The following is a 26273-nucleotide window of genomic DNA, read 5'->3' on the forward strand; positions in this document are numbered from 1 at the left end:
TGGGTGTTTGGCACACAACTGTATGAAGTGCATTACCTCCGCTTGCTGGTTTGGAGTGTGGGTTAAGATCGTACAAATAGATTCGTTTGATCTTTTTCAGATATTGCATTAAATTAAAACATTTATCAGATTAATTATTGTTTCTTCGTTTTTATTTTTCTTTGTTATTCTACCTTTACCAACATTTCTTTGAATGTTCGAAAGCCATCTTCCTGTTTTCGTGCTTTAACTGTTTTTGTCATCTCTCCACATGTCGTTTAATTCAAAACTTAATTTAAATCTTTTATATTTTACTTTCATGTCTATGTTGGCTTTTAAAAAAAAAAAACATTATTGTGGCTTCCTTTGCACACTTATCTGCCAACTTGTTTCTTTTTACACCTATGCTACCCATCATCTGAACCCTGTATATTGTCTGAACAGGGCAAATGGTCTATTAGCACATCAACTTTGCTTTCCATATGACCTGTTTCTAATGTCTTTAAAGATGTGTATACTAATGTATTGTCTAAAAATCTTTTAATGATTTTGGCATGACAATCTGGTACCGTGAACATCACACCTACTTTGTTTCCTGTATTTTCGATGCACCTGAATATACATTAAAATAAATAACAATTGTTTTGAATATGCTTATGCATTATTTGAGCATTATATCTGGTCCTTGTTTTCCTTGTCTAACAGTGTCATGTAAGTTGTGGTATACATGTATATGTGGAATTATTTACCATGGTACTGTTGGATTTTATTTCCATTTCCTTTGTCACTTTAGGTATTTTCCCACTTCAATACTTCACATCAAACCTGGTTATAGAAAGAATTAAGTTTTTGTGCTAAATTGTTTCTACTCCACTGCCAGGCAATAAGGAATCATTTTGCAAGTCAATGTCTATTACGTACACAGCATAAATAGAGGGGTGCAGATACATTGAAATTCAACAATATGTTTTAAGAAAAGTTTACTTTTATTAAACTACTGTAAAAGAAATCTGTTGGAAAATGGAAGAGACACACGTAACTCTAAACTCAATTGTGTATTTCAGATACTGGCATATAAACTGACACTCAACTGCACCAAGATATACACAAAATGGTTTTGATTTTGTGTTTTACTTCATGTATTTATTCATGTTCAGTGTCAATTTTCATTTGTTAATGTATTCAGCTAATAACTGTTGTTAGAACACTGTCATTTCTGCTACAATTTCACATGTCAATTAAAAAAGTTCACAACATGTTGTTGTTGTTGTTTTTTAATTTATTGTTTTTAAAGTAAAACCCTATTACAGGCTACAAGACATAAGACCATACAATATACAATATACAATATTAAAACAATATTAATCAATAATACAAATACAATATTATTAATACTAATATTAATAATATAAATATACTAATATTAATTATGTTATTAAAAAGGTTATTTATAATTTAAAATCATTAATATTTTCATATATTTATATTTTTCTTTTCACTGAGTTTGCAAGGATGGAAATGGTGCTCTGGGTCACGATGTGCTGCCGGTACATGACAAAACCCTGGGCTGGCTGCAATTTTTGCCATATCTGTGCTCTGAGCTAAAGCAAAAATCTGCTTTATTATTTAGTCATATTTTGACTTGGAAGCAACTTATCATCTATATGTACAAGGATTGACAAAAAGCTTCCAAAATGTTCATAATTTTTAATATAGATCTCTTAAAGTATTTTTAGTTCAGTACCTTAAACCAGTCATGCTGCAGAATCATGCCCAAATCAAGTCGTTCTGTTGGCTCACGCTGCAGGCAAGAGCAGATCAATTGGCAGCACTCTCTGCAGAAAGGAGAGACAACTGGTTATTACTTTAAACTTCATATCTTAATTATTCTAAACTGTACGACTAGACATGGCTGAAATTGGAAAATAAATCATGCTATGATGATTTTACCTAATGACAATCCAGCTATGAACCAACGGTTCATATTGATCATGATCAGGTCGTCACTGTCCGGAAACACCCCGCATACTAGTGACAACAAGAGCACTCCCAATGAATATACTGTCGCTGGCTCCGTGTGTTACTTGCCCTCTGATATAAATTCGGGTGGACAGTACATTTGTGTGCCTGTAATAAGTACAGATTTTGTGTTATGTGCATTGCATTACTACAGCACTTCGTCTAGATGCTCATTAGCATGATACTGGAGTGATTCCTATTCTATGGCTTCAATGCATACCCATGAATGTAGCATAGGATGCGCTTTGAAGGAGGTCGCCGCACCCAAAGTCAATAAGTTTGACTTCTAAGGTGTCCTTGTTGATCAAAAGGTTTTCCTTTTTGATGTCCTGGTGCAACACTCCACGTTGGCAGCTCATGTAAGCGGCTTGTGTTGCCTGCCGCATGACAACCCGAGCCAAGTCCTCATCAATTCTGCCTTCATGGTGCTGCACAAAATCAAACAAGTCCTCGCAGCGAATAGGCCGCTCCAGAATCATGATGTAGTATTCACCCAGATCCTTCCAGTCCATCAGCTGGATATCTGGGGAACTCTGGGCCTTCATTTGCGAGGATTAAAAGAGCGACCTCCAGTGGAAGAGGTTCAGGCTGAAAGAAAAATGATTTTTATGATGGTTAGATGGAGTTGGATTCCCAAATACTCAATACAGTTATCCAAAGGAAAAAATATAGAAAGCACAGTCTACTTACAAAGTTGATGTACTGCGTATCCTTTGTTTTCTTGACAAATTTCACTGCCACCTGATCAACAAAAGAAAGAAGAAGAATTTGTGTTAGCAATATTTATACATGTGTATATTCCAAGCATGAATTAAAAAACATGCAGAGCATATTTGGTCAAATCTTACAGTTTAAAGAGGTCAGTTGCTCTAAACAGTGGACATTAGATACAATAGAAGGACTTGCAACAAAAGCAAAAGGACAAAGATAAGAAATGATCAGCTAAGTAAATAAGTAAATAAAAATTGACACCTCAAGGCCATCCTTCACACAAATAAATGAGTTAGTTTGGGCAGGAGGAGGTTTGGAATGATAGTGTTAAAGGCCGAGCTGAAGGATCCTCACAAGTCCCTGTGTGGTAGCGTTTGGTGGCATTTATGTGATTTAAAAACACATCTATTCATTCTTTAATACACGATCAATCAGTTCATATTATATTAGTTTATAATGTGGTGTGAATTTAAACAATATAATTCGAGCATCATTTAAATGGTGCCATTCAGTAGATCGCGCACAATGTTTAAAAACACCAGACCTTCACTAATTATGAAATAGCCTACATACAATATATTACTGATTAATAATGGCTAATTAATATCTTTATGTTTTAAAAGTATTACAGTCGTATAATAGCTTGTTTCACTCCCAATAAACGGCACGTGATTTTGAATTAAAAGCAGTTTTTGTGTCTTAACTACTAATCTATATATAATGAGTCTGACTAATATAATGTTCTATAACTATATAATAACTATAATATAATGTTCTTTATTATAGATCAGTGGTCTTAATCAGCTTTTCGGCAGATACTCTGGTCCTGATAATAACATGTTCTTACCACTACTCCATTTCTTTTATGAATGATTTGCTCTACCTGTTGCTTCTTCATCACCTCCAGCTTGCACCTCCTGCTGGTGAGCGGAGATTATGCAAACCGCTATTCCTGCAGTTCCTGGGTGTGTTTTGTGGAAAAGAATTTGAAAAGCGAAATTGAATTGCCCAATATTGCCTCTCGAATGTTATAGATCGTATTTTTAAACAGACTGAATATTTCGGAAGTGAACTCTGGAAGGTGAATATGGATATATATATATATATATATATATATATATATATATATTATATATATTAGTGCTGTCAAAGTTAATTCATTTTAACGGCACTAATTTTATTAATGCGCGATTAATGCAGGGGGCATTTTCTGTTTGACCCAGCCCGTGTTTGGAGAAATGGAGATGCACAGTGTTGCCAACTTTGCGAATTTGCAGACCCGTTTAGTGACATGATTTGTTCAAATGGCTGATTCATTCAGGAATGAAGTAAACGGCTCTCTATATGAAAGGGCCTTTGAATGTTCACACGATTCGTTCAAAACACGGACTCATTCAGAAATGAAACACTGCTGTGTTGCTCGGAGATGCACAATTCTGCTGTCTTTAAAGGAAATATGTTTTCTGCAAAATTGAGCAAAAACACATAATATTGTGTTTCAAATATAAAGCAATATCAACTTCTTATTTACTGAACTGTTGTATAAATCACATTTGCACTCTAGATACTCGGGACAAACAGCACTCGTGTGATATCGCTTATCATGATATAAAAAAAAAAAAAAAAACTCATAAAGGGGCATTATTTTTGCACCAAAATCTTGAATTTTAAGGCATAACTGCATTCATTCAGTTGTTGCCCATCATCTTTGTCAACCATAGACTGTCAATAACTGTAATGTAAGATCACTGTATTAGGTCTGGAGGTGGGGCCAGTGCGTTAACTGCTGTAAAATATTATTTATTTATTTATTTATTTAATAACAAGCCATTAGAGAGAAAAAATTTGATTCTTATTTTATTTGGTTAAATATCATATTCATAAATGTAAAAAGGCACCAAACTTTGTACACTCTAAGTATCAGTATCTTAAGGCACGATCGATCAATCAATCAATCAATCAATCAATCAATCAATCAATTTAATGAATTTGAATAATTAAAAACTGTTGTCAAGCCTTGATCTTTTATCAATTTTAGAGGCTTTGGTGGGCTAGGCTACTTGTTTTGGTATTAGTGATGTTGATTAGACTTAAATATAATTCTTTAAATTATAGGTTTTTAAAAAATTTTATTTAAAAATGTGTTATTAATTACCATTATTATTGTTGATCTTATTTTTTTTTATTTTGTAACTATTCTCTACTTTTGTTGTCACTAAATAAAGCATGACATCAAAAACATCAGTAACATGCCATATTTTGACAATAATGTAAATAGTCATAGCTTCCAGCATTTAATGTAAGTATTTAGAATCTGTTTATAGATCAGATACTGAAAGCTGAAGACATTAAAATGAAGACATGCACCTTTGAAAAGCCAGTTTATTCACTTTAATGGTTACTTAGCATTTGTAGATACAATAAGAACCAGGCATTTTGAGCATGTTACTCTACAATTCCATTTTCAAAGAGTATCGGTTATTCATCTGATAAATGCTCCAAAAAAAAAGAAGTATATGTTATTTGTATATGCTAATTTTGGGGGTTTGCCAGTCCAATAACACAGCATGCCAATCGCCCTCCAGCGTTGCCATTCAGCGAGCTTTCCACGTTCCCACCTCTGCCTAAATCATCCTCTCCCTCATGAATCACAACAGACCGGCCAAGTATTGAGAGTCTCCCAAAGAGTGTGGCACTGGAGTCCAGTGATTGACGAATCTTCCCATTAACAGGAACAAAGTTACCAAAGTCCCCTGGATGCTGTGGATGGTTCACACCGAGGGGATTGTAATGTCCACCAGTAGATCCACAGCCTTTGCTCAAGTCTCCGTACTCATGAATGTGCATTGCTCTGGGCTGCTGGCTGTAGACAGGGAGACCATACAGTCTGAAAGTCACGCTCAGCTTTTCCTTTGGGCCAGACTGTTTGAAAACAACATGACCGTACACACGGGGCATTCCAGGTGATAACTGAGTGTTAGGGCGCATTCTACATACGGCCCGAAGGGAATTACTGTTCACTGGTGGGGAAACTGGATTTGAAGCATATGCCAAACCTGAGCGTGACCCACAGAAGTGTACATGGCAACTGAGCAAGAATGCTAGAAGTGGTAAAATGTAGAAGGATTTCATTTCTTCTTTTCCCTGTGGCAAAACAAAACACCTTAATCAGAAAATCAGAAATTCAAGCCAAATGTTAGCTACTCTTTAAGTCAATATGCATTCAACGCCAACATCCCCATCTTAACTGCAATGTTGAAAATGGACTATAGCCTCTGTGGGTTTATTGAGACATTATATCCACAAAATCGTAAATATATCCGAAACAATGCCATAAGCCTCGGCGTTGCTAATCACACACACACACACACACACACACAAAAAAAAAAAAAAAAAAATCCATATCAGGCTAGTTATCTTACTTTTTTTGATTATGTAGGCTACAGTAGAATTTTGGTAATACATTATATATAGGCTATACGTACCTCCCGTGTTACGTCACCGTTTTTAAAAAGCACTTTTTATCACAAACGTGTTACTCGGTCGGTGTTCCTTCGCGTGCGACACATTTTAGGCTGTTGTTTTATACTTGCATAACTCAGGGGCGTAAACATTTCATATTTAGTAAATTATAGTGCGCAAGTTTTACAGATCAAATTTCATGCCTGCCCACAATGCGGCACAGAAATCGTGTTTTATGAAATACAGTCTGCTAACATGCGAAGATAAAGAATAATACAGTTTTTCCCATCTTGTTTGTCCTCCATATATGTTTTAGCAGTGAAAAGAAAGCTACAAAAACAAAGAAGTAGGTACTTTTAAGTTAACTAACTCTTATAATTAACAACAAAAATCCTCAACATAATTTTTTTTTTTTAAACGGATTCATTGTTTTTTATGATAAGAGCAAACGAGTAATGAGGTATTTAAGATATTGTCGAGTTTTTTGTTGTTCATTTTACTTGTATTTCGCTTGGCGTGTCATCGTGACGTATATGGTTCATTTACATGACTCCTTCAGTCTTCACTTCAGGACCAAGTGTTTCAAAATACCGCAATATACGTCCTTCGCAATATATTGTATATCTTTATAGTCGTATAACACACTCTTCTGTAAAATAATCCATTGGGATAAATGTAAAGCAATAAAATCACAGTATCACCGTCGTGCAAACAGACCGCTACATTCAGTTGTATATATTTCCTGTGCCGGCTGCTTTCTAAATGCGCATGCCTGAAAACTTGTAACCTAAGCTACGCACGGGGAACCTCGTTTCGCCATCATTGCTTGGGGGAAAGTCCCCGGACTCTGGGCAGAGATGTCCTGCATGCAGCGCAGGTCGTGGTTTGCGTAGCGTGTCAATGCTAAGACGTCCTGTGTGACAGAGTGTAACGCTTGCAATCCAGGTTTGTCAATGAAATAGATATTCAAGTGAAGCACACGCGCGCTTCTACAGAACGGGGCTCATTCTCAGCTTGCGCAATCTTTTAAATCTCCAATACTCTACTGGAAATGTGGGAAACTAGATAAATGTATTTTTATGAATATGTGTAGAAGGTGTCAGTCATGCCAACCTGTGTCAGAAGTTATAACTTCAGTAATGACTTTGTGTCCCCTAGGGCTGATTTTCAAGGGATTTTATTCTGACAAAACCCGTTAATTAATGAAAATCGTTTATAAGTAGGCTGTTATCTGCAATATTACAACAGTATAATTGATAATTACAGGTTATATTTAGGCCTAGAATAAAATGTTATGAAATATAAAACAAAGATAGCCTACAAATCTAAAAAGAGGAATTCATTACAGGCACGTTAGTCATTTAATTTAAAAAAATTGTTTTGCCCTTTTGTTTTTTATTTTTATTATACTGCTGTTTGTATTAAATGTTTAATTTACAGCTGTTAGTTCGCACGTTATATTTACATTTATACTTATGTGTCTGTCTTGTGTTTCTATACTGTGGCTTTATGCCAGCTTTTGAAAACTCAGGCGTTCTTAAAATCAGAAATCTTTATCGAACTTTGAGTTTAGGGGCACTATATAGCCTATCAGTGGCAATTTCGCCCCTAGTAGCCCCTATTAATTCATAACTCTCTATTGATTTTTTACATCAACTCATTAACGATATTTTGCTAAACCGGTCTAACGCTGTGGTCTTACGGTTCGATCTCGCTTTTAATGAATCGAGGCTCCGGTTCCATATAAACTCCGGACGCGCCCAGCTGATCCCGCGATCCGCCCACATGCCAGCAACGCCAGCCCCCATTTGCTAAACCGTCTGAAAATGCAAAACGCGGCATTTTATGGGTTGATCCTACGCATGCGCACATCTGATAGTTTTGTTTGAAGGAGTTCTCGTAGCCAGAGAAGACTGGACTGAATTTGTCCGGAAAGAGTGGCTCTCCACAAGGTTGCCAACTATCATCATATTTTAAAGGACCCTATGAGTGAAAAGCGCCTCTTTTTAAGCCGCAGTTCTTCTCGAAAAGGCGCATAGCTGCTTGATGCATTACTATCATCATGTTAGGGCATTATCCAAACGTGGAAAAATCGCAGCTTGTCAACTACGTGGAGGATTATTTGGAATGTGTCGAGTCGTTGCCTTTGGATATACAGAGGAATGTTTCATTGTTACGAGAGATCGACACCAAGTATCAAGGTAAGCGAAACATTTGTGAAAGGTGCCAGCTCGATACGTTGTATATTTACGTTCGTTTACATCGTGTGCACTTCACCCTGTAGACCGGCTTCGTTTCGTTTCCTCACAATAACACCGAACACATTTTTATTAAACATTTATCAGTGCTTCCAAAGCTGTCCACGCCCGCTGTGTTTTAGTTGTATTTGGTCTTTAGCATATTCGGCTGTGTTTGTTCCAGCAACACTATCCTACAACCAGTGATCAGCCATTTTGACTAGTGCATACTCTGTACTGTTGTTTGGCTGTGCTCTTTTAACGCATCGCTTTAGTTGCCATAGTATCGACGTAATGGTGCTTTCAGTCGGCGTGTGTTTTGTTCGCATGTAGCCTAAACCTTCACAGCTCGATGTCGACGCCTTCGAGTTTGACTTAACGAAGGTTACCGTGCAAAATGATTTATATGCAACGGAAACGATTCATTCGCGTCTTGGTTCCTCATATTTTTATAATACCCACCGTGGAGGAGTAGCATGAATGCTTGGGCAGGTATGTTTTTGTTACACAGCGGCAGGGGTAGCACTAGAGCAGCTCGAGCATGCATTGCGAACAGCAAACAGTCGACTGTATAGTATGTTGAAGAGTGGCTTTGTAAAATGCATTGGGCGTGCACAAGCTGCCTCGCTTAATTTTCTAATGTTCTGACTGAAGGTGTTTGTCACCACCTCACTTTCTCTGCTTTCTGTGCCACTCAGAGGTCCTCAAGGAGGTGGATGAGATCTATGAAAAGTACAAAAAGGAGACTGACAGTGGGCAGCGCAAGCGACTGCAGATTCAGTTGCAGCGGGCGCTCATCAGCAGTCAGGAGCTGGGAGATGAGAAGATCCATGTGGTCACACAAATGATGGAGGTGGTGGAAAACCGCTCGCGTCAGATCGAGGCCCACTCGCCTTGTTTCTTGGAGCCGGCGGAAGCAGAGCGACCGGCGGAGAAGGTGAGGCACGACCCTGCCAGCACCTCTGCAAATGTTATGCCCGAGCGCTCTTCGGCGAGACGACCCAGACGTCAACGTAACAGTGAGAGCCGTGACACTTGTGCCAACGGAGCCTTGGAAGACCTGGGAGAAGAGCCCCCGCAGCAGCCCCGTGAGAAAAAGTCCAAGTCGGCCAAGAAGAAGAAGCGCTCCAAGGCCAAGCAAGAGCGAGAAGCATCGCCGGTGGAGTTCACCATCGACCCCAACGAGCCCACCTACTGCCTCTGCGAACAGGTGTCCTATGGGGAGATGATTGGCTGCGACAATGAGCAATGTCCTATTGAGTGGTTCCATTTTTCTTGTGTTGGACTGACCTACAAGCCCAAGGGGAAATGGTATTGCCCCAAATGCAGGGGTGACAGTGAAAAGACTATGGAAAAAAGTGCGGATAGGGCCAAGAAGGATAGGCGGTCCAGGTAGTGCCTTACAGAAGATGTGCTAGATTGTTTAAGTGAAAATATGCCTGTGTGGGGATCGGCGATTTTTGTGTTTAACTTATGTTAAAAGGTTCTCCTCATGCACTTAGCTGAAAAGTTTCCAAACAGGTGCTGTTGTTGATTTTGCATTAGGATGGAAAACGACCAACAGACGTAATTAACCCTGGAAACACAGATGTTTAAGATACTGCCACTAATGTCCATAAGACAACGAAGAGTTCTTTTCTAAGCTTTTTTTCCTTTTAATTGTTGATTTCGGTAAACCTTGAGAGTTTATATATGTTGGAGGTCACCCGGTCCAGGGTAGTGCGTGTTATTAAAAAAAAGAGGAAAGTGATCAAAATGCACAGGGTTTGATGAACACTGTCAACACCTTTTATTTGCATTTCTTGTTCTTTCGTTCCACATTTTAGAAATATATATATGAAAACACACCTCTGAAATGTCTTCCAGTGAGAGAACAAATTCTTTGTTACTGTTTTTGAGTGATGTTTTTTTGTTAAAAATTCTTTTTTTTTTTTTTTTTTTTTAAGTTTCATCTATTTAAATAAATCAGTGCTTGTTATGTCTCTAAGCTGCTTGTTGTTGTGTCATGTGGATAATATAAAAACAGATATATAGACAATATTTTCTGCATTTGATAAAAAGAAAGAAACACTACTCTCTAAAAAAAAATGCTGTTTTCATGGCACTGAAAGTGGTTCAGTGGCTCATAATCATAACGGAACCACTTTAAGTGCTATATAGCACCTATCTTTATAGGCACAATATCATTTATTGTCAAATGGTGCTATGTAGAACCATAAGAAGAACCCCATTCTCCTTAGATTTTAGATGTTACTCCACTCTCAAATGTGATAAATTTACTACAATGGCAAAAGCTGTTTTGAATCACTTTTTTGCTTTTATGCTCTGAAGTCAAAGTCTCGTGTGGGGTCCCTGGAATATTTCCTTATAGGGGGCATTGGGGCCAAAAAGGTTGACAACCATGTTGTCTTCAGGAAATACGCTGTATTTTAATGTTGTTTTAAACCCCTTTCCCAACTAGACTAAGAGAGAGAACCTTTAAAAAACTATACAGGGGCTTATCGGGTTCTTTATATGGCAGTGGTGGTGCAATATAGCACCTCAACCACCCCAAAGAACCACTGAAGAACCATTTGTGTGTGTGTGTGTATACCAGGCAAAAGCTTGGACATGTCTTTCTCCTTTTATAGATCTATGGATGTAAAGGCTTGTTCTTAAAATATAAATCATGCACAAATTTCTTTACAAAAACAAAGGTTTATTTTTTTTTTAAGTAAAGGAAAAGCAGCCACCAAGTGCAGCATATGAGCTCTTTCAATATGATATGAAAGTGTCTTAGGAACTCAAGTTGGTTGAATGCCCAGAGTGTGCAGAGCTGGAATCCAGGCAAAAAGTGACAACTTCAAATAAGCTAAAAGACACAAGTTTTAATTTAACATTTTATTTGCGTTCATTGTTTTGTTAAATGTGGAACATTTAACAAACATTTTATTAAATGTGGAATATGATACAAATAAAGAATGAGTACACTCTTAAAAATTAAGTTGCTTCAAAAGGTTCTTCAAGCGATTTTTGGTTCTTTAAAGAACCATTCAGTCAAAGGTTCTGTAGAACCTTCTTTCGCCACAAATAACTTTTTGTGAAACTGAAAGGTTCCTCAGATGTTAAAGGTTCTTTACGGAACCATTTAGACAAAAAGGTTCTTCTATGACATCGTAAAGCACCTTTATTTTTAAGAGTGTAGGTGTGTCCAAGCTTTTGTGTATAAGAGAAAATAATCTTTTGATTATGCTTAAATAGAGTAGAATTTACAGTAGAATTTAATTATACACACACACACACACACACATATATATATATATATATATATGCATACACACACACACAAAGGTTTCAAGCTTACAAGCTTAACTGTGATATTTTATAGCTTTATGATGAGGTGTTGGTAGACCTGATTCAGTATGAAACTATGAAAAATGGCAAAAAGACATACCTTCAGCAGTCAGACATATACAGACCAATCAGAATTTTAATAGAAGCACACCCCTCATGAAACTGCCCAGAAAACATGGCAAATAATTGACCACATCAAACCATACAATTCTGTTTTTTGACAGTATAAATAAAAGTTTTGCTTGCCAGCAGATGTCACCATAAAGGCAAAAGTGCTTCTCAACTGGTTTGGCTTCAGAACTCAGATTTGACTTTTTTGAAGTGCAAAAAAGCGCTTTTAATTACAGCTCGTTTTATGTCTGCTGGAAGAAATCACATTCAACACACTCTGAGAGAGCATTTAAAGTGCAACCTCCAGATACAGAGTAATACTACAAAACATTAGGCTTTTAGGTCACCAGCTCATTTAAGCATTGCAAATGAAGAGTTCAGATGCAAAAGTGCTGTTTGAAATTTTTGTCTAAAATTAGAATTTGTATCAGGCTCCTATGTGTAGATTCAGTAATTTCACTTTTATAGCAAGGAATAGGTTATTCCCATAGCCATTAAAGTGAAATAACTCAACATAAGCCTGATAAAAATGCTAATTTTAGAAGAAAATTTCAAAAGGCACTTAGAGGCTTTTGCATCTGAACTCTTCAAATGTTGATTATTAATTGTTAATATATATTTATTCTGGGTTACACAGTAATCAGGATTACTCTATAACCCAGGATTTGTAAAGTTAGCATTTCAAACGATCTATGAATTCAGCTAAAAGTTAATAAGTATCTAACCTTATAGTGTGAAATGCAATGCACATAATTCATTTCCATTGTCATCAATACGGTTACCTGGGTTTGTGGGAGTGTGTGAAGAAATACCTTTCTATCCAAACAAGTGCAACCCTGGGTTAGTATTTTAAAAGATTCAGTCTTGTTCTTTCTAGCGATACTCAGATCACTAAACAAGAGGAAACACCCTGGGAACTTGGGAACCCGAAAGCTGACACCAAAGCTTGGGTGCCCTTGCTCTCTGTATAGAAGTTATTTGATCAAGGCCTTAGAGAAAAGAACCTCACACAAATGCAAACAAGGCCAAATTCTTTTCAGATAACAATCCACAATCTCACACTGCCCACAGTTTTTTTTTTTTTTCAGTTCTCATGCATTTAAATACCCATTTCAGTTATAAAAAGGAATTACAAAAATATGTCGACTAAGATAATTAATGTCAATATGTTCATTTATTAATAAGCTATCTCCACCACCACAGTTGCGCTTGGGGCATTTCTACAATTCAGCGCCGTTTGAGCTTTGAAACATGAAACGTTTAATCATAACAACATTCCAAATCATACATTTCAAAACTATTTATACAACAATTGACACAAAATTTTTCTATACTTTTTCTTGAAGGATAGACATTCAACAATGATATTATTAAACTTTGATTAATAATAACTTAGGATGGAAACAAAAGAGTGGACAAAAAACATGATTCAAGATATAAAAGGTTGGCCTATAATACTATTTTTGTTTTAGATCCAAAGCATTGTGTGTAATATAATAAAAAAACTATTTTCTCTTTTTTAATCAGCCCATTATAATTATAGGCTTCATAAATGCAACATTATGCCATGCCATGCGTTAAGAACTAAAGGCACGGAATAGGCTGGCTAAATGAGATAAAACATAGCACACACAGGCACAGCCTGACCTCTCATCGCATTTTTCCTGTCGTGAAAAGTGTTAAAATGCATTGCGCTAATCTGTGAGCGCCAGCTCTCGTTCTGCTTTCCCCCTGTTCACCTGTTGCGAGGCTCACACTGTACTCGCGATGTTTTGAAGGCCGCCTGTAGGTGGAGTCAGGAAAACATCTGGTGATCCGCGCGCTCTCAGTCGACGCGTCCAATCTAATCCGCCGCCGCACCGGACACCAGGCGCCAGGGACAAGAGCCCGACGCCTCCGAGACGAGTTAACGGTTGCGAGTGTGACCCCAGAAAGCGTGCGGTCCATATGAACGCCCCATAGTGTACAAGACCGACTGGGAGGCAACCACGGAGTGCACCAAATGAAGACATGAATAAGAAGGGATGAAGTCATCTCCTGCGCTTTATGGCCAGCAAACATCACCGATGAATGCAGTGATCGATCAAGCCACCGCTCAAGAGGCCTCCTCGATGCTGGCGGAGTCGGTCTCGCTTATGCGCAGAATGTCGCGGGAGAGGTGTGGAAAGAGGCAGGTTGAGATCTATTAATACGGACAGACCCATTGATCATTCAGCTCAGCCGCTTTGCCCAGCAGTGTGCAGCGCCTGGTTAACATTGCCCACCGGACCGCTGGCATCGGGCTATGGGCGCACCGTGCGGAACGCGGCGTTGTAAGCGTTTGTTTGATGAATAAATGACATTGGCGTCTCTCTCGCATATCATGCTGGTGGACCCTCCGCCGTCAGGCGCAGCGCTTCGGCTCCTGGACATAAACTGAAATACGGTGCAATGTGTTCGTTTTGGAAATTCAATAAGGTGCGCAATAAAACACCGTGTGAGTGCCGCGGAGCATCGGACAGGGTCGCAATCCACGCCGTGGCCTGTGTGTGAAACGCGCCGGAGAATGGAGAAGTTCCTGCAGATAGCGCCCCATTCCCTGGCCATAGTGCTGTCGCGGGTCAGCACCGAGGAGGCGGCCGCGGTCACGGAGAAGCTTCAGCACCATCACACCGGCTACGAGATATTCGCCGACTTCAAAGCGGAGAACATGCAGCACTTCTGGAATAAGAAAGTCACGGACGCCATATCGGAGACCTTCTTCTTAGGCTGGATAGATGAACACGTTCTGCTCATTCAGGGCAAGGAGGATCATTTGGAGGTCCTGAGGGAAGGATGGACGCGGAGAGCCCTCAAACCACCGCGGGGCTTCGAGATCAAGTGCATAGGTAAGCCTGAGCAAATGGCATTACACGGGGACCCTTGCTGGAAGGAAGCAGCCAAGTTGTTTTTCGAGGAATTATGTGCCAGGAAGATATTTTAACACAGCGATGTGCGGGTGCAGAGGTTTGAGAGAACTTTGCCAACCTTCTCCATACTGAAGATTCCAGTAAGGTGCACTTGCAAATTGAAAATGCAGAAAATTCAGAATGAGGTTCTTATGAAGTTTAGCTGCTTGAAGAAATTGGGCATTATAAGAGTAATACAATAAAGTTGAACTAAATGAGTTAAGTTGCCTTGCCATGTGAGAAAATACATTTTACTGTAAAAACTGTTTTAGAAGTAAAAAAAAGTTTGAAATAACATAATTTACAAAGAAAATTTATATTTAGCAAGGTATATTTTTATATATTGTATTTATACATTGAGGTAAGTGTTTTTAATAAGTAAAATTAGTTATAATTTATTGGGATGTGGTCCAGACTTCCTTGAGTGAACCATCACATTTTGTTTTTATTGAACTGTTGTACTTTGGAGAGTTTTGTGATGCAGTTTGTTATTTATTTATATTCATATTACTTTAGTGGCCAACTATTTGGTCTTCGTATTGATTATTGTGCTACGTCTGTGCTGTTATTGGCTACAATTGCAAATAAGACCACCTTTGAGAAACTCTTTTGATGTAACCATGTGGCATTCCAACAGATTTTAATAGCTGTAATAGCATGGCAGATAAATGTTCTATTATTTTATGACACATGCAGTTAGGAATTCTAAAATATTTTAGCTGCATTTTGTACGGGAAAGTCGCCAGATGCCAGCTATCAGTTTGCTAGAACTAGTTGATTTATGTAATCTACAATCATTTTCATGTCTGGATAAAACTTCCTTTTTAAAAATTGACAACTTTGGACAAATGAATGTGACAACAGGAATTTGCAGTGAGATTTATTGTAAAACTCTATGAAGTCCTTAAATGTTGCTTTTGAATTTGAGGTCAAGAGCTCAAGATACATTAAATCCAATGCTTTCCCAGTATCATGCAGAAACACATTTTATGAGGATTTTCTTCTTGTAAAAACAACACGATCAAGGCCACGCTTGCTGTAACATTTAAACCATCCATTCTGACGGGTTCACCTCTTCTTTGCTCTAACACTCCCATAAATCTTGACGTCTGCTTGAAGGAGAAACAGGTTGAAAGTTAAAACATTCCACTGGATTATACATCATACAGAAATGAAGCTACACAAAGATGTGCTTTATCTCTGTGGAAAGTTCCTATTCTTTAACTGCCCCAAAACATTGATTTAATCAATTGTAATCTATATAACCTTTAACACCATATCAAATAGGTCTAAATATCATTAAATATCAAGAAAGTGAATATATTTTGTATCAGTTTGCATGTGAAACATTTTATATTCCACCCGTAGTTGTTTTGACTCTTTGTACGTCTTCAAGGCTGTGGAAACGAAGGATATTTTCAAGGGTGAGACTGTGAAGAAATGGGCCTCCAATCACACATAATGCAAACATAAAACAAGCCGGTAGATATTACTGCACTATCAGTTCTCAAAGGGAAATTCTTCTCATTCCACTACCTGGTACTGAATGATTTGTTTTGGAATGTGGTGATATGTCTTGTATTTGCAGATTTGAGTTTAAGCTTTTTGCCTTACATGGACTGATCTACATTCCAACTCATCAAATGATTGATTCTTCATTTTGAATGCAGTGATTTGGACTGTTGCATTAGTTTAAAGGAAACATTCAGTAGTTTTCATTTCTCGTTTATTTCCTATATATTTCATTATCTGACAAAGCCCTTTAATTCATCAGTTTATTGTTTTATTTTATTGCTTCATTAGAATGCAATCAAATATATATAAAATAAACTATTAATACAGTACATCATTACCTGGTTTAGCATCAGCTCATATATGGAAACACATGCTGTTATTATAGCAAAGAATTTGATAACAGATTTTTTGATTTTGTGATGTAGCATCTTTTGTAGGAATTGATTTAGTGAATTCTAAGCATTTATTGTCGTTTGAAAGGATTATTTTTGCTTATCATTCCTTATATCAACGATAGACAGCAAAATAGACAGGCCATAACGATGATGTTTAATCCACAAGCATTCTGAGCATTATTCCTGCTTGCTGGCGTTCACATCAATCCACAAGTCGTTCTTTTAGTTTAGGCTTTTTTTTTCAAGTCAATATAAAAGCAATTACACGATGTCTAGCATTTTACGTTACTGAGCATAGCAAATAAATTGGTTGCAAAACGGTATCCACTCATATGTTTAACTTTTAGTCTGCTTGTTACGGTAAAAAACAACAACAATTAATACAGTCACATTTCTACATGCAATAGCCTATATGAGAGAGTCTATGATCACTTTATACAGGTGTTACTGTAATGATTTTGTAAATGGTGATCAGCAACCTAATATTGATCATGTGGAAGTTACTGTCTTTTGCCTTGGTGTGACTTCTCACTTTTTGCAGACAATGCAATGGCAGAGTAAAGTAACTTCAAAATAGGGGTAAAAATCAAGTTTGAGCTAAAAACAATTTCATTACTAAAACATCTAATTGCCAAATTTCCAGTGTCCTACCTATAATTAATTTGGCTGGACAAATAAAAAACTTTAAAGTCATTTTTCTCAGTTTCACACTCTAGCGAGTTAAGGTCTTTTGCCTTTGTAGGGCAGAGTTATCACATGATTGTTAGTATGAAAAAAGGCAATTTAGAAATCCTGACCAGGACATGTCTGGGAAAAAGAGGATGTATGGTCACCCTATGCTTGTGTATCATGTCACATAAACATTTACCTATTAAAACATCGTACATATTTTTTATGTACCTATATTATATAAACTATAATGCAAGATTAAAATGAGATTTTTGAATCTGTTTATCTTTGCTCAATTTTAGTTCTGGATCATTAAGTTTATTTTTTATGCAGCAGCTTTATATAAAAAGTCCCCTTTTTACAACTCCTTTTTAACTTATGTTAAAAATTCTTACTTGCTGATACTATGCATTCTGCATCTGAAGAAACCAAATGTTGGCAGGGTTATAGATATCCTGTCCTTGAGTTTTTCTTCCTTCTATGTGGTAAAACAAGACCAACAAAAGTGAAGACTCAAAAGTTTAGAATGTGTTTCTTTAGATGCATAACCCAGACATCACCCCTGCCAACAGACACTGCCATCTAGACAGTTAAAAAAGTTTCCATTAGTGCTAAAAATGCCTTGACATAGCACAGGCCCCTAAGGTGTGTGATTATCATAAGCATGACAAACAAGTAGTGTCAAGCAGAGTTCACACCTGTTTGTGTGAGTGGTGGGGAAGTTGTTTGTGCTCAGTGATTTATCTGCTAAGGGTGACATTAACTCACCTTAAGTAAGGAACCTTTTCTCAAATCTTTGAAGACTGTCTGGTAAAACTTAATTGCAGACATGGAGTTTGACTCAAGCTTATATCAAAGCTTTTGAAGTGAACAGCCTGGGTGTTGAAACGTATTTAGATGTATTTTATGCAGTCAAAATAGTAAGATTTAAGAGATACAGTGAAGGAAATGTTCATGAGAGTAGCAGCATGTGATAATACTGCTTTTTAATGTTGTTGTTTTGCTTTGCCTTACAAAAATGGCAATATTTTTTTATATTTAGCAAGCAAAACTATTTTGGAGAACTTAGATTTGGAGATTTTTCCAGCGTAAACAAAACATGTGCAGCTTCTACAAAGTATGAAAAACACAACCTAAATTATTAGAAATTGGAGATGTGCAACTCAAACCCCATATTATTCCCTCTGGATGTCAGGATGATTCAGGCTGAAGATTTATACTCTGGGTAGATTGGGATGGCTACCTCTCATGTCTTTGTATTACTTGGAGGTCGCCCAGAGACCGTGAAGTTTTAGATTTCACAAAACACGAACCACTTAGTGCTGTATTGGTAACCACACTCTTAAGGAAATTCCTCAAGGCGTCTGCAGAATAGTAATCATTTTGCTGAAAAGTGAGAAGCCCTTTTTAAACATGTTCCATGGTCAGCATCTGCCAGGACTGTGTTAATGGAATGTGGATGGCTGTCCATAGATCAGCTTGTCACAGGGCGGAAATGTACAAGGACCATGATAGGACAACGTCCCTGGAGGTTGTGTGTACACATGGATTGTGGTGACGGGTCTGCTTTGGCGCAGATGGGAAGGAAGGCTGGGGGACAGGAAAGGGAACTCTGTGGCAAGCCCTAGAAGCCTTGTCTTCAATAGGAGGAAAGGGAGGAGTGCAGAAGAGAATGAAGGGAAATAGCCAATGGATCAGCAAATCAGCATCATGTAGGGATGTGTGGACAGCCTGGCCTAGACTTAGTCAACTTTCCTTTTCAGACAAAACATTTTCTACAGTTGGACCACAAGTGTCATGGTTTTATGGCTATATGTTGTAACTGTTTCATATATCATAAGAAATCAACTCCTTATTACAATGACAATCTGCTGCAATGTTTTAGAACTTAAAACTAAGCTGCAAAATGGCTTGTTCTGAAACCAAAAACACAATGAGGTTATACAGGTTATTGCGATCTCATGTGTATTTGTATGTGTATTACGCAAAACGTATGTAAAATGTACATTTGCATAGGAAAAACATACAATACTGACAGCATCTAAAACATATGTGAACAACCTTACAGACATAAAAATGTTTACAAATCCCTATACATCTTTTTATTTTAAACGCAGTTGGCTTGTTTACTTAATTTGAAATTATAACATTTGATTTTGTTTTGTGTTACTTTTGGTGCCAGCTCACTTCAAAGGATTGCATCATTTTAAACAATACTAAATATTTCTGTGATCTGTAATTACAAATATTTAAAATCCCAGTCTTTATTTAACAATATTCATTTCTTTCCTCAGTAGTAAAAGTAACTGTCAATTTCCACACTTTTTAAAAATTCTAAATTTCTTTCCTGTAGCTCAAATAGTAGAGCATGGCGCTAGCAACGTCAAGATCATGGGTTCGATTCCCAGGGAAAGCAAGAGCTGATAAAATGTAGAAACTGTAACTTGAATGCAATGTAAGTCGCTTTGGATAAAAGCGTCTGCTAAATGCATAAATGTAAATTTGCCTCAAGAAGTGACAAAGGTTTTATATCAGTGATATCAAATGCTCATTGGCTCTTGTATGCTTCATCACAAATTCCTACATGCCGAATGTGTTTCTGGTGACATGTCCGTTTGAATAAGATATGTGTGCCTCGCGGAGTGGGTCAGGATAAGATTTTCAGCAATTAACAACTTTAACAAAATGTTGACTCTCTACCTAACACAAAACTATGTATACTGCCTGAGAGTACTTAGAATACAGCATGTCGTGGTACTTTGGTAGTGCTTTTTGCCATTTTTGGAATAAATTATAGTGATATAGTGTAGGTTTTTCTTTATACTGTAACTTTATATATTCTCTGGTCAGATTTAGGTTTAGAGGAGGTGGATTTGCGAACATATATATATATATATATATATATATATATATATATATATTTACATCTATTGTAACTAAGGATATAAAAAATATATCTATGAAAGTATAAAAATATATTTATGGTATATAAAGGAATCAAATATTTTACATAAATACATGTTACTGCTTACATTTTAGATGCTGTCAGTGCACCCATATTGTAATTTTCAGCAACTATCTAAACAAAAAAATATATTTCTGTACCGGTAAAATGTTACATATAAACAATTAATTGGTTTTATTCAAGTATTAATTATTCAAACACATTAATTAGTACAAACAAAACTAAATTTCATTGGTTAAATCAGGTTAAAACACCTCTTTAGGGTAACAACCGCAGTGTAAGACACCAGACACAGTTAAATGTTCCTGGCTGTGTGTAGCACCTACAGCTCTGAACATTCTCCAGAAGGATCCCAGAAAGAGCAGCTGAAGTTTATTTTTAACAAGGTCTGTGAGTATTTTACTGCAGTTTTAACCGTTTATTTGATGCTTTTTAAAGACTCTAATACAATTTGAATGGGTAATGTCTTAAATAAGCGCTGTATAATTAAATTGTCTTTTTGACTTTCTGTGTGCCTCCACTTGCTCTTTGTTCTCCAATTTGCTTTAGGGGTTAAAGTTTGTTAGATGTGTCATCAGGTGTGTTGATAACACCTGATCATCCACAGAGAGTAAATCATTTTGTGCATGTCTGTGTGTGAGAGGTCAGCAGTAAGTCATGTCGAGTTGTGCTCTCTGTGGTGTATTGCTGCATATTTGGCTGATGTGGTGTTTGGGACGCTGATGCCTGTGCAGGTTCACTTTCAACACCTCATTGTAAATCAACTGCTCCTGCCTGGGCTTTAAACAAAATCTGATGCAAGTGCAGATGTGCTACTGCTCAGTATTGACTATTAGTGTCACTTCTAACTTAATTTTAAATTAAAGGTGTAATCATTCAGTAATCTGTGTTGAAGATGTGCTGTCCTTTGTCTTGGATTTACATTGACCGTAGTGCAGTTGCTGCAACTTCAAAAAGCAAAAGCCATGATTAATTCCTTCCGTGGGTAACAGGAGGTTACCACAATAAAATGGATTGTATTCAGCACTCAGCACCCTACCTCCATTAGAAAACTGCTCCATGTAAAATAAAATAGCTTTATTAAGCTACTGCATGACACATTCAATTTTTAAAAATGTACTTTTAACTTTTTCTGTGTGGGAACAGTCCATGTTAGTTGCAATTTTTATTCATTTTAGGAATAGTTGAAATAACAGTCGAAAAGATGAATAGAAATGTGGTCTTTTTTTGTTGTTGTAGAAATTCTTGTTTTTTTACAAAGACTTTCTGGGGTTTTTTAAATTATTAACAGTAATTTATTGTTATGAACACAAAAATGATTTATGTATTCATTTAATTTTACAAATAACCCCATTAGACCATAAATATCCATAATTATCCATATATAATATATCACTTGAGATTACCGTACCTCCATGGCAGAACATTTATTTGGCTTTAATTTAATTTGGGCATAAATCTCACATCATGTTAGGAACTTTTTCTGTGGTTGACTTTGTCAATATCATATATTTATACACACACACACACACATATGTGTGTGTGTGTATATATATATATATATATATATATATATATATATATATATATATATTAGTGGTGAGCCGTTATCGGCGTTAACGTGCTGCGTTAACGTGAGACTCTTATCGGGCGATAAAAAAATATCGCCGTTAATCTATTCTCAAAGTTGGGCTGGGAGCTGGGTCTATACTACGCAAGCTATGAAGACTTTCACCTTGATATTTTAGCGCGGATGTATACCTAGCCGAATTGCACTGTAGGGGGCGAGAACGAGTCTTGAACCTGTGTGTATGCGTGCTAACATGGATGCAGCTATGAAGCCGCGGGTTTGCTTCAGGAAAATTTATTTTAAGAAGCTTCCCAATGGAAATCGGCAAGTCATTTCTGTCTCTACGTTACATGGTCGCTCTCTGTATCGCGCACAGCGGAGTTCCGCCCGGTTCGCACACACACACACACACACACACACACACAAACAAACAAGCGTGGCGCACACAAGTGAGCACACTCCCACTCCTATTTGTAAATATTAAGCCGCAAAATGTCTATTTAAATATGACTTCTGTGTGTCTCTGTGTTAATGTATGGCGCAGGACGCGGGTTTGTTCACTACTCATACAGAAGACCGCGTGGCGCTTGCGGCGATATTAACGTCTGCCGTCTCACTAAATGAGGACATAAATACATGAACAACATCTCCAGAACTGCTCTGAGAGTCACTTCATGAGCATTCGAGCGTTTCATTTGAGAAAAACTATCCTCACGGCAACCCGTCAAAATAAAAGTTCGGTTTCACTTGAAGACATTGGGCAGAACGGCTACTACTACTAAAACTATTAAAACCGTATTTTTAAGGAATAATCATACAATGTCTTCAATGTTATTATCAATATTAAATTCTTGATGACTGCTAGTTGTTTACTACTAGTAGTAAACTTATTCTGATCTACTTGGCAGAATTCAAATGAACCATTTTAATCTAGATTAATCTAGATTAATTCCAAGATTACAGTGAGATTAATCTAGATTAAAAAATTAATCTATGCCACCACTAATATATATATATATATATATATATATATATATATATATATATATATATACTTTTATTTAATTCAAATTCTACAGGTCACACTGTAGCTTACAGTAGAGTGAAAAATGTAATTAGCCTCTTACTTCTTTCATCCAACTGTTGACAATTTGATGTTGGCAACATAACAACATGAATTTGTGCTGAGAAACATGTATGGTCCTAAAACATCCAAAGAGTATGAAGTTTTAAAATGTGAAGTTCTCTTTTCACTCATTAACTATATATTTTAGCCTGACAGTCCATATCTGAGCTTCCACTTTGGGCAAATATACTTTGATTAATTTTCCGGTTGAAAGCCCAGCTGTGGCTTTGATCTTTGGCCTGTAAGGAGATCTGTGAGTGATCTCTGTGATCTGTTGCGGAGCAGCCCTCTCCTTTAGCCTGGAGCCTAACCTGCACTCTTCACCTTTTCCCTCGCCGGCTTCGCTCATGTGTCACCTTGGTAGAGTCTTCCTGAGTGTTGTCTCACTAACTGCCATTCTTGCAGGCTCTTATCAGTCCTCTGTGTATGTGGACTCGAGCGCAAGAGACTCTGAGAACGCTGAGAGGTTTCTGCTCAGATCTATCTCAATTCATTTGTTTGCTCTGTCTGGCTTTAGGTGCACAGTCAGAACATAATAAATGTTCTAGTGCTTTGATAGTTTTTTTTTTTTTTAGCCCATTCATGATTTAAATGTCTTTCTTTTGAATGCTACCTTCTTGCTTTTTTAAATGAATTTGGGTTCACAAGTAAAAGGCATTTTACAGCTGTGCCATTGTCAAACTTGTACTCTTAAATGAAGGACAGGCTGTGGAGATCCTGCAACCTGGCATGTTCCCACTTGAAATGTTATTCTGACGTTTATAGAGTGCTTTGACAGGGGAAAATTACTGTGATAAAGACAATAGTCAGCAACTCTTCTGTCAGGTTGTTCCTCTGATTAATGGAAAGTTTCAAGGCTTTAATGGAGCGGTGTACAAAAATATATGTTCTGAATCATATTATTGCTTCAAAGACAATGGCAGCCATTTCTGACACTTTTTAGCAGACTTTGTTCACAATGTTATTGCATATATTTGAATAGGTTCTCTAATTGTAAATGACATGACACTGTTTTTTGTCAGTTCTATTCTTAAAATATATGTTTTTGTCCTGAAATCACAATGAACATAAAAGAATGAAATGTTTGGAATGATATTTTATTACTTAGAAAGAAAACAAACTGCTTTACTACTTAACGTTTTGTCTACAAAATCAACAGCACATAGCACCTTGAAAAATACATTTAGAAACTTTTGTCTTGATGGTTTTACACCACATGGCATTTGTATTTACTTGAAAAAGTTGTTTGTTTGAAACTTTTCTTAAAGTTTTTCAAAACCTTTTTAAGAACTCGGCATAGGAGTTTTAAATCAGATTTTTTAAAGTTTTCTTTAAATCATGGACACCTCATTGACCTCTTCAGATGGCGAGAATGGACTGATTATTGATGGTTTATCAGGAATGCTCATTTGCTCATAACAAATAGTTGGGTAGATAGCAGAGGTGGACAGTAACAAAGTAAATTTACTTGAATATTGTACTTAAGTACACTTTTTGAGTATCTGTACTTTACTCGAGTATTATTTTTTCTGGAAACTTGTGACTTTAACTTCACTATATTTGAAAGACAAATATCGTACTTTTTACTCAACTACATTTATATCAAGGTCCCCAAGTAGAAAGTCGTTATATGTAGCAGTTTTTACAGTGTGTGCATTTTCAGATTCACTGAACCCTTTTTTTCTGCGAAAAATCCGGCCTGCGATCTGTGGACCTTCCTGTGTTGCCAAGTCTTACAGTATTTCTAAGCGTGCAGTTTTACGCCTAGCTTTGAATGGACATTTGGCTGAATTTTGTACGTAAATCTGGCAACCTCGAGATCCTCCCCACTAAACTAATGTAAACGTCCGCGCTACTGCACAGCTAAAAGCGCTCTAAAAAGGCATGTGTTAACTCATTAAAGCCCCTTGGAAAATTAACCATGTTTTTACTATAGTAACCATAACTATGGTATTTGCAGTAAAATCACAGTATCCACAAATTTACTATTATCTCACTATAGTAACCATAATTATCCCATTTGTAGTAAAACTTCAGTAACCACAAATTTACCAAATAGTAACTAGTTAAATTTTTGTAGTTAAACTATGGCAATACAAATGGTAGGCTAATATATCTGTCAAAAATGACTGCTCTTACTTTACCATATATATATATATATATATATATATATATATACACACACACACACACACACACAGTCATGGCCAAAAATATCAGAACCCTTGGTAAATATGATCAAAGAAGGCTGTGAAAATTAATCTGCATTGTTAATCCTTTTGATCTTTTATTTTAAAAAATCACAAAAATCTAACCTTTCATTGGATAATAAGAATTTAAAATGTGGGGAAATATCATTATGGCATGAGGTATTGTAAATATACAACAATGCGACAATAAAACAATGCATTTACTTTTTACTTTTGATACTTAAGTACTTTTAAAAACATGTACTTCCGTACTTATACTTAAGTAAAAATCTGTCTTTATAACTTTCACTTGTAGTGGAGTAGAATTTGACCAGTAGTATCTGTACTTTCACTCAAGTAAGGAAGTTGTGTACTTTGTCCGCCTCTGGTAGATAGGGAATTTCAGTGGTTGAAAATATCAAACTGATGAGAAAAATTGTGCGTTTACTTTTATTTTGTATTAAACACGCTTTTTGTTCACTGATCTGGGCCTCCTTCTGTTTAAACTGATAAAGAATGTGTTGTGTGCAAACATTGAAATGAGAATTTTTTTACCATTGGTGATGTGCTGGCTGTGTGAGTGTTCAATTAACTCTCTTTTCTTTACTGCCTGTGAAAATATAGATTAGAGACCTTCCAGCTCTCATATTTATCATGATTCGTGACGTGGATAAATGGGCTTTTCACCTGAAGCTTTATTTTCCCACTGCACTGTCCTGAGGAACTTTCTAATAACTCTGATATATAAATATCTGAATGTTAAATATTTGTAATGCTTTGGAGGAGCTTGAGTGTAGGTTTCTGTGTTGAATCTGAAGGGCTCGTACTTGTCAAGGCTTTGTTTTACCTTTACATTTAGTATCCTCTCTTGGTAGGGCTTGGTGAATCTATTCAGAAAACAAAACATTTATTGAAAACCCCCAAATTCTCCTTTGGTTAGCCTTATTTTTTGCCCAGTTAAAGGTTTCGGAGCTTGAAAAAAGCTCCATCGCATCTGGTCCCTTCTTTTATTTTTATTTATTTATTTTTTACAGTTTCTGCATTCCTTTTTTGTACACTATTTAA

The 26273-nt window shown here is 36.8% G+C and overlaps 3 protein-coding genes and 1 pseudogene across 4 annotated transcripts in view; 2 read left to right on the forward strand and 2 right to left on the reverse strand.

Moving 5' to 3' along the window:
• Positions 1-1251: 1251 nt before the first annotated feature.
• LOC131543840 (serine/threonine-protein kinase pim-2-like) lies at positions 1252-3607 on the reverse strand (annotated as a pseudogene).
• Positions 3608-5077: 1470 nt separating this feature from the next.
• Positions 5078-6920, reverse strand: sod3b (superoxide dismutase 3, extracellular b). The gene is made up of 2 exons (XM_058778258.1): positions 6195-6920; positions 5078-5853 (listed from the first exon to the last, which is right to left on the reverse strand). Exon 2 carries the CDS (start codon positions 5839-5841, stop codon positions 5242-5244), a length of 600 nt encoding a protein of 199 aa, XP_058634241.1. The 5' UTR covers positions 5842-5853; positions 6195-6920; the 3' UTR covers positions 5078-5241.
• Positions 6921-8221: 1301 nt separating this feature from the next.
• On the forward strand, positions 8222-10408 carry ing2 (inhibitor of growth family, member 2). Of its 2 annotated transcripts, none has more exons than XM_058766642.1 (2): positions 8222-8372; positions 9107-10408. In XM_058766642.1, exons 1-2 carry the CDS (start codon positions 8234-8236, stop codon positions 9802-9804), a joined length of 837 nt encoding a protein of 278 aa, XP_058622625.1. In that variant the 5' UTR covers positions 8222-8233; the 3' UTR covers positions 9805-10408. The 2 variants fall into 2 exon arrangements, with proteins under 2 accessions (XP_058622625.1, XP_058621922.1); XM_058765939.1 differs by lacking the exon at positions 8222-8372 and adding an exon at positions 8694-8900.
• Positions 10409-13285: 2877 nt separating this feature from the next.
• The window catches only part of stox2a (storkhead box 2a), a 51108-nt gene continuing 38120 nt past the window's right edge, over positions 13286-26273 (forward strand). Inside the window, exon 1 of the mRNA XM_058775123.1 lies at positions 13286-14719. Within this exon, the coding sequence (XP_058631106.1) occupies positions 14398-14719 (322 nt within the window). The 5' untranslated portion in view covers positions 13286-14397. The remainder of the gene's footprint in view (positions 14720-26273) is intronic.

The sequence above is a fragment of the Onychostoma macrolepis genome, chromosome 01, assembly GCF_012432095.1.
Source record: "Onychostoma macrolepis isolate SWU-2019 chromosome 01, ASM1243209v1, whole genome shotgun sequence".
Lineage (NCBI taxonomy): Eukaryota > Metazoa > Chordata > Actinopteri > Cypriniformes > Cyprinidae > Onychostoma > Onychostoma macrolepis.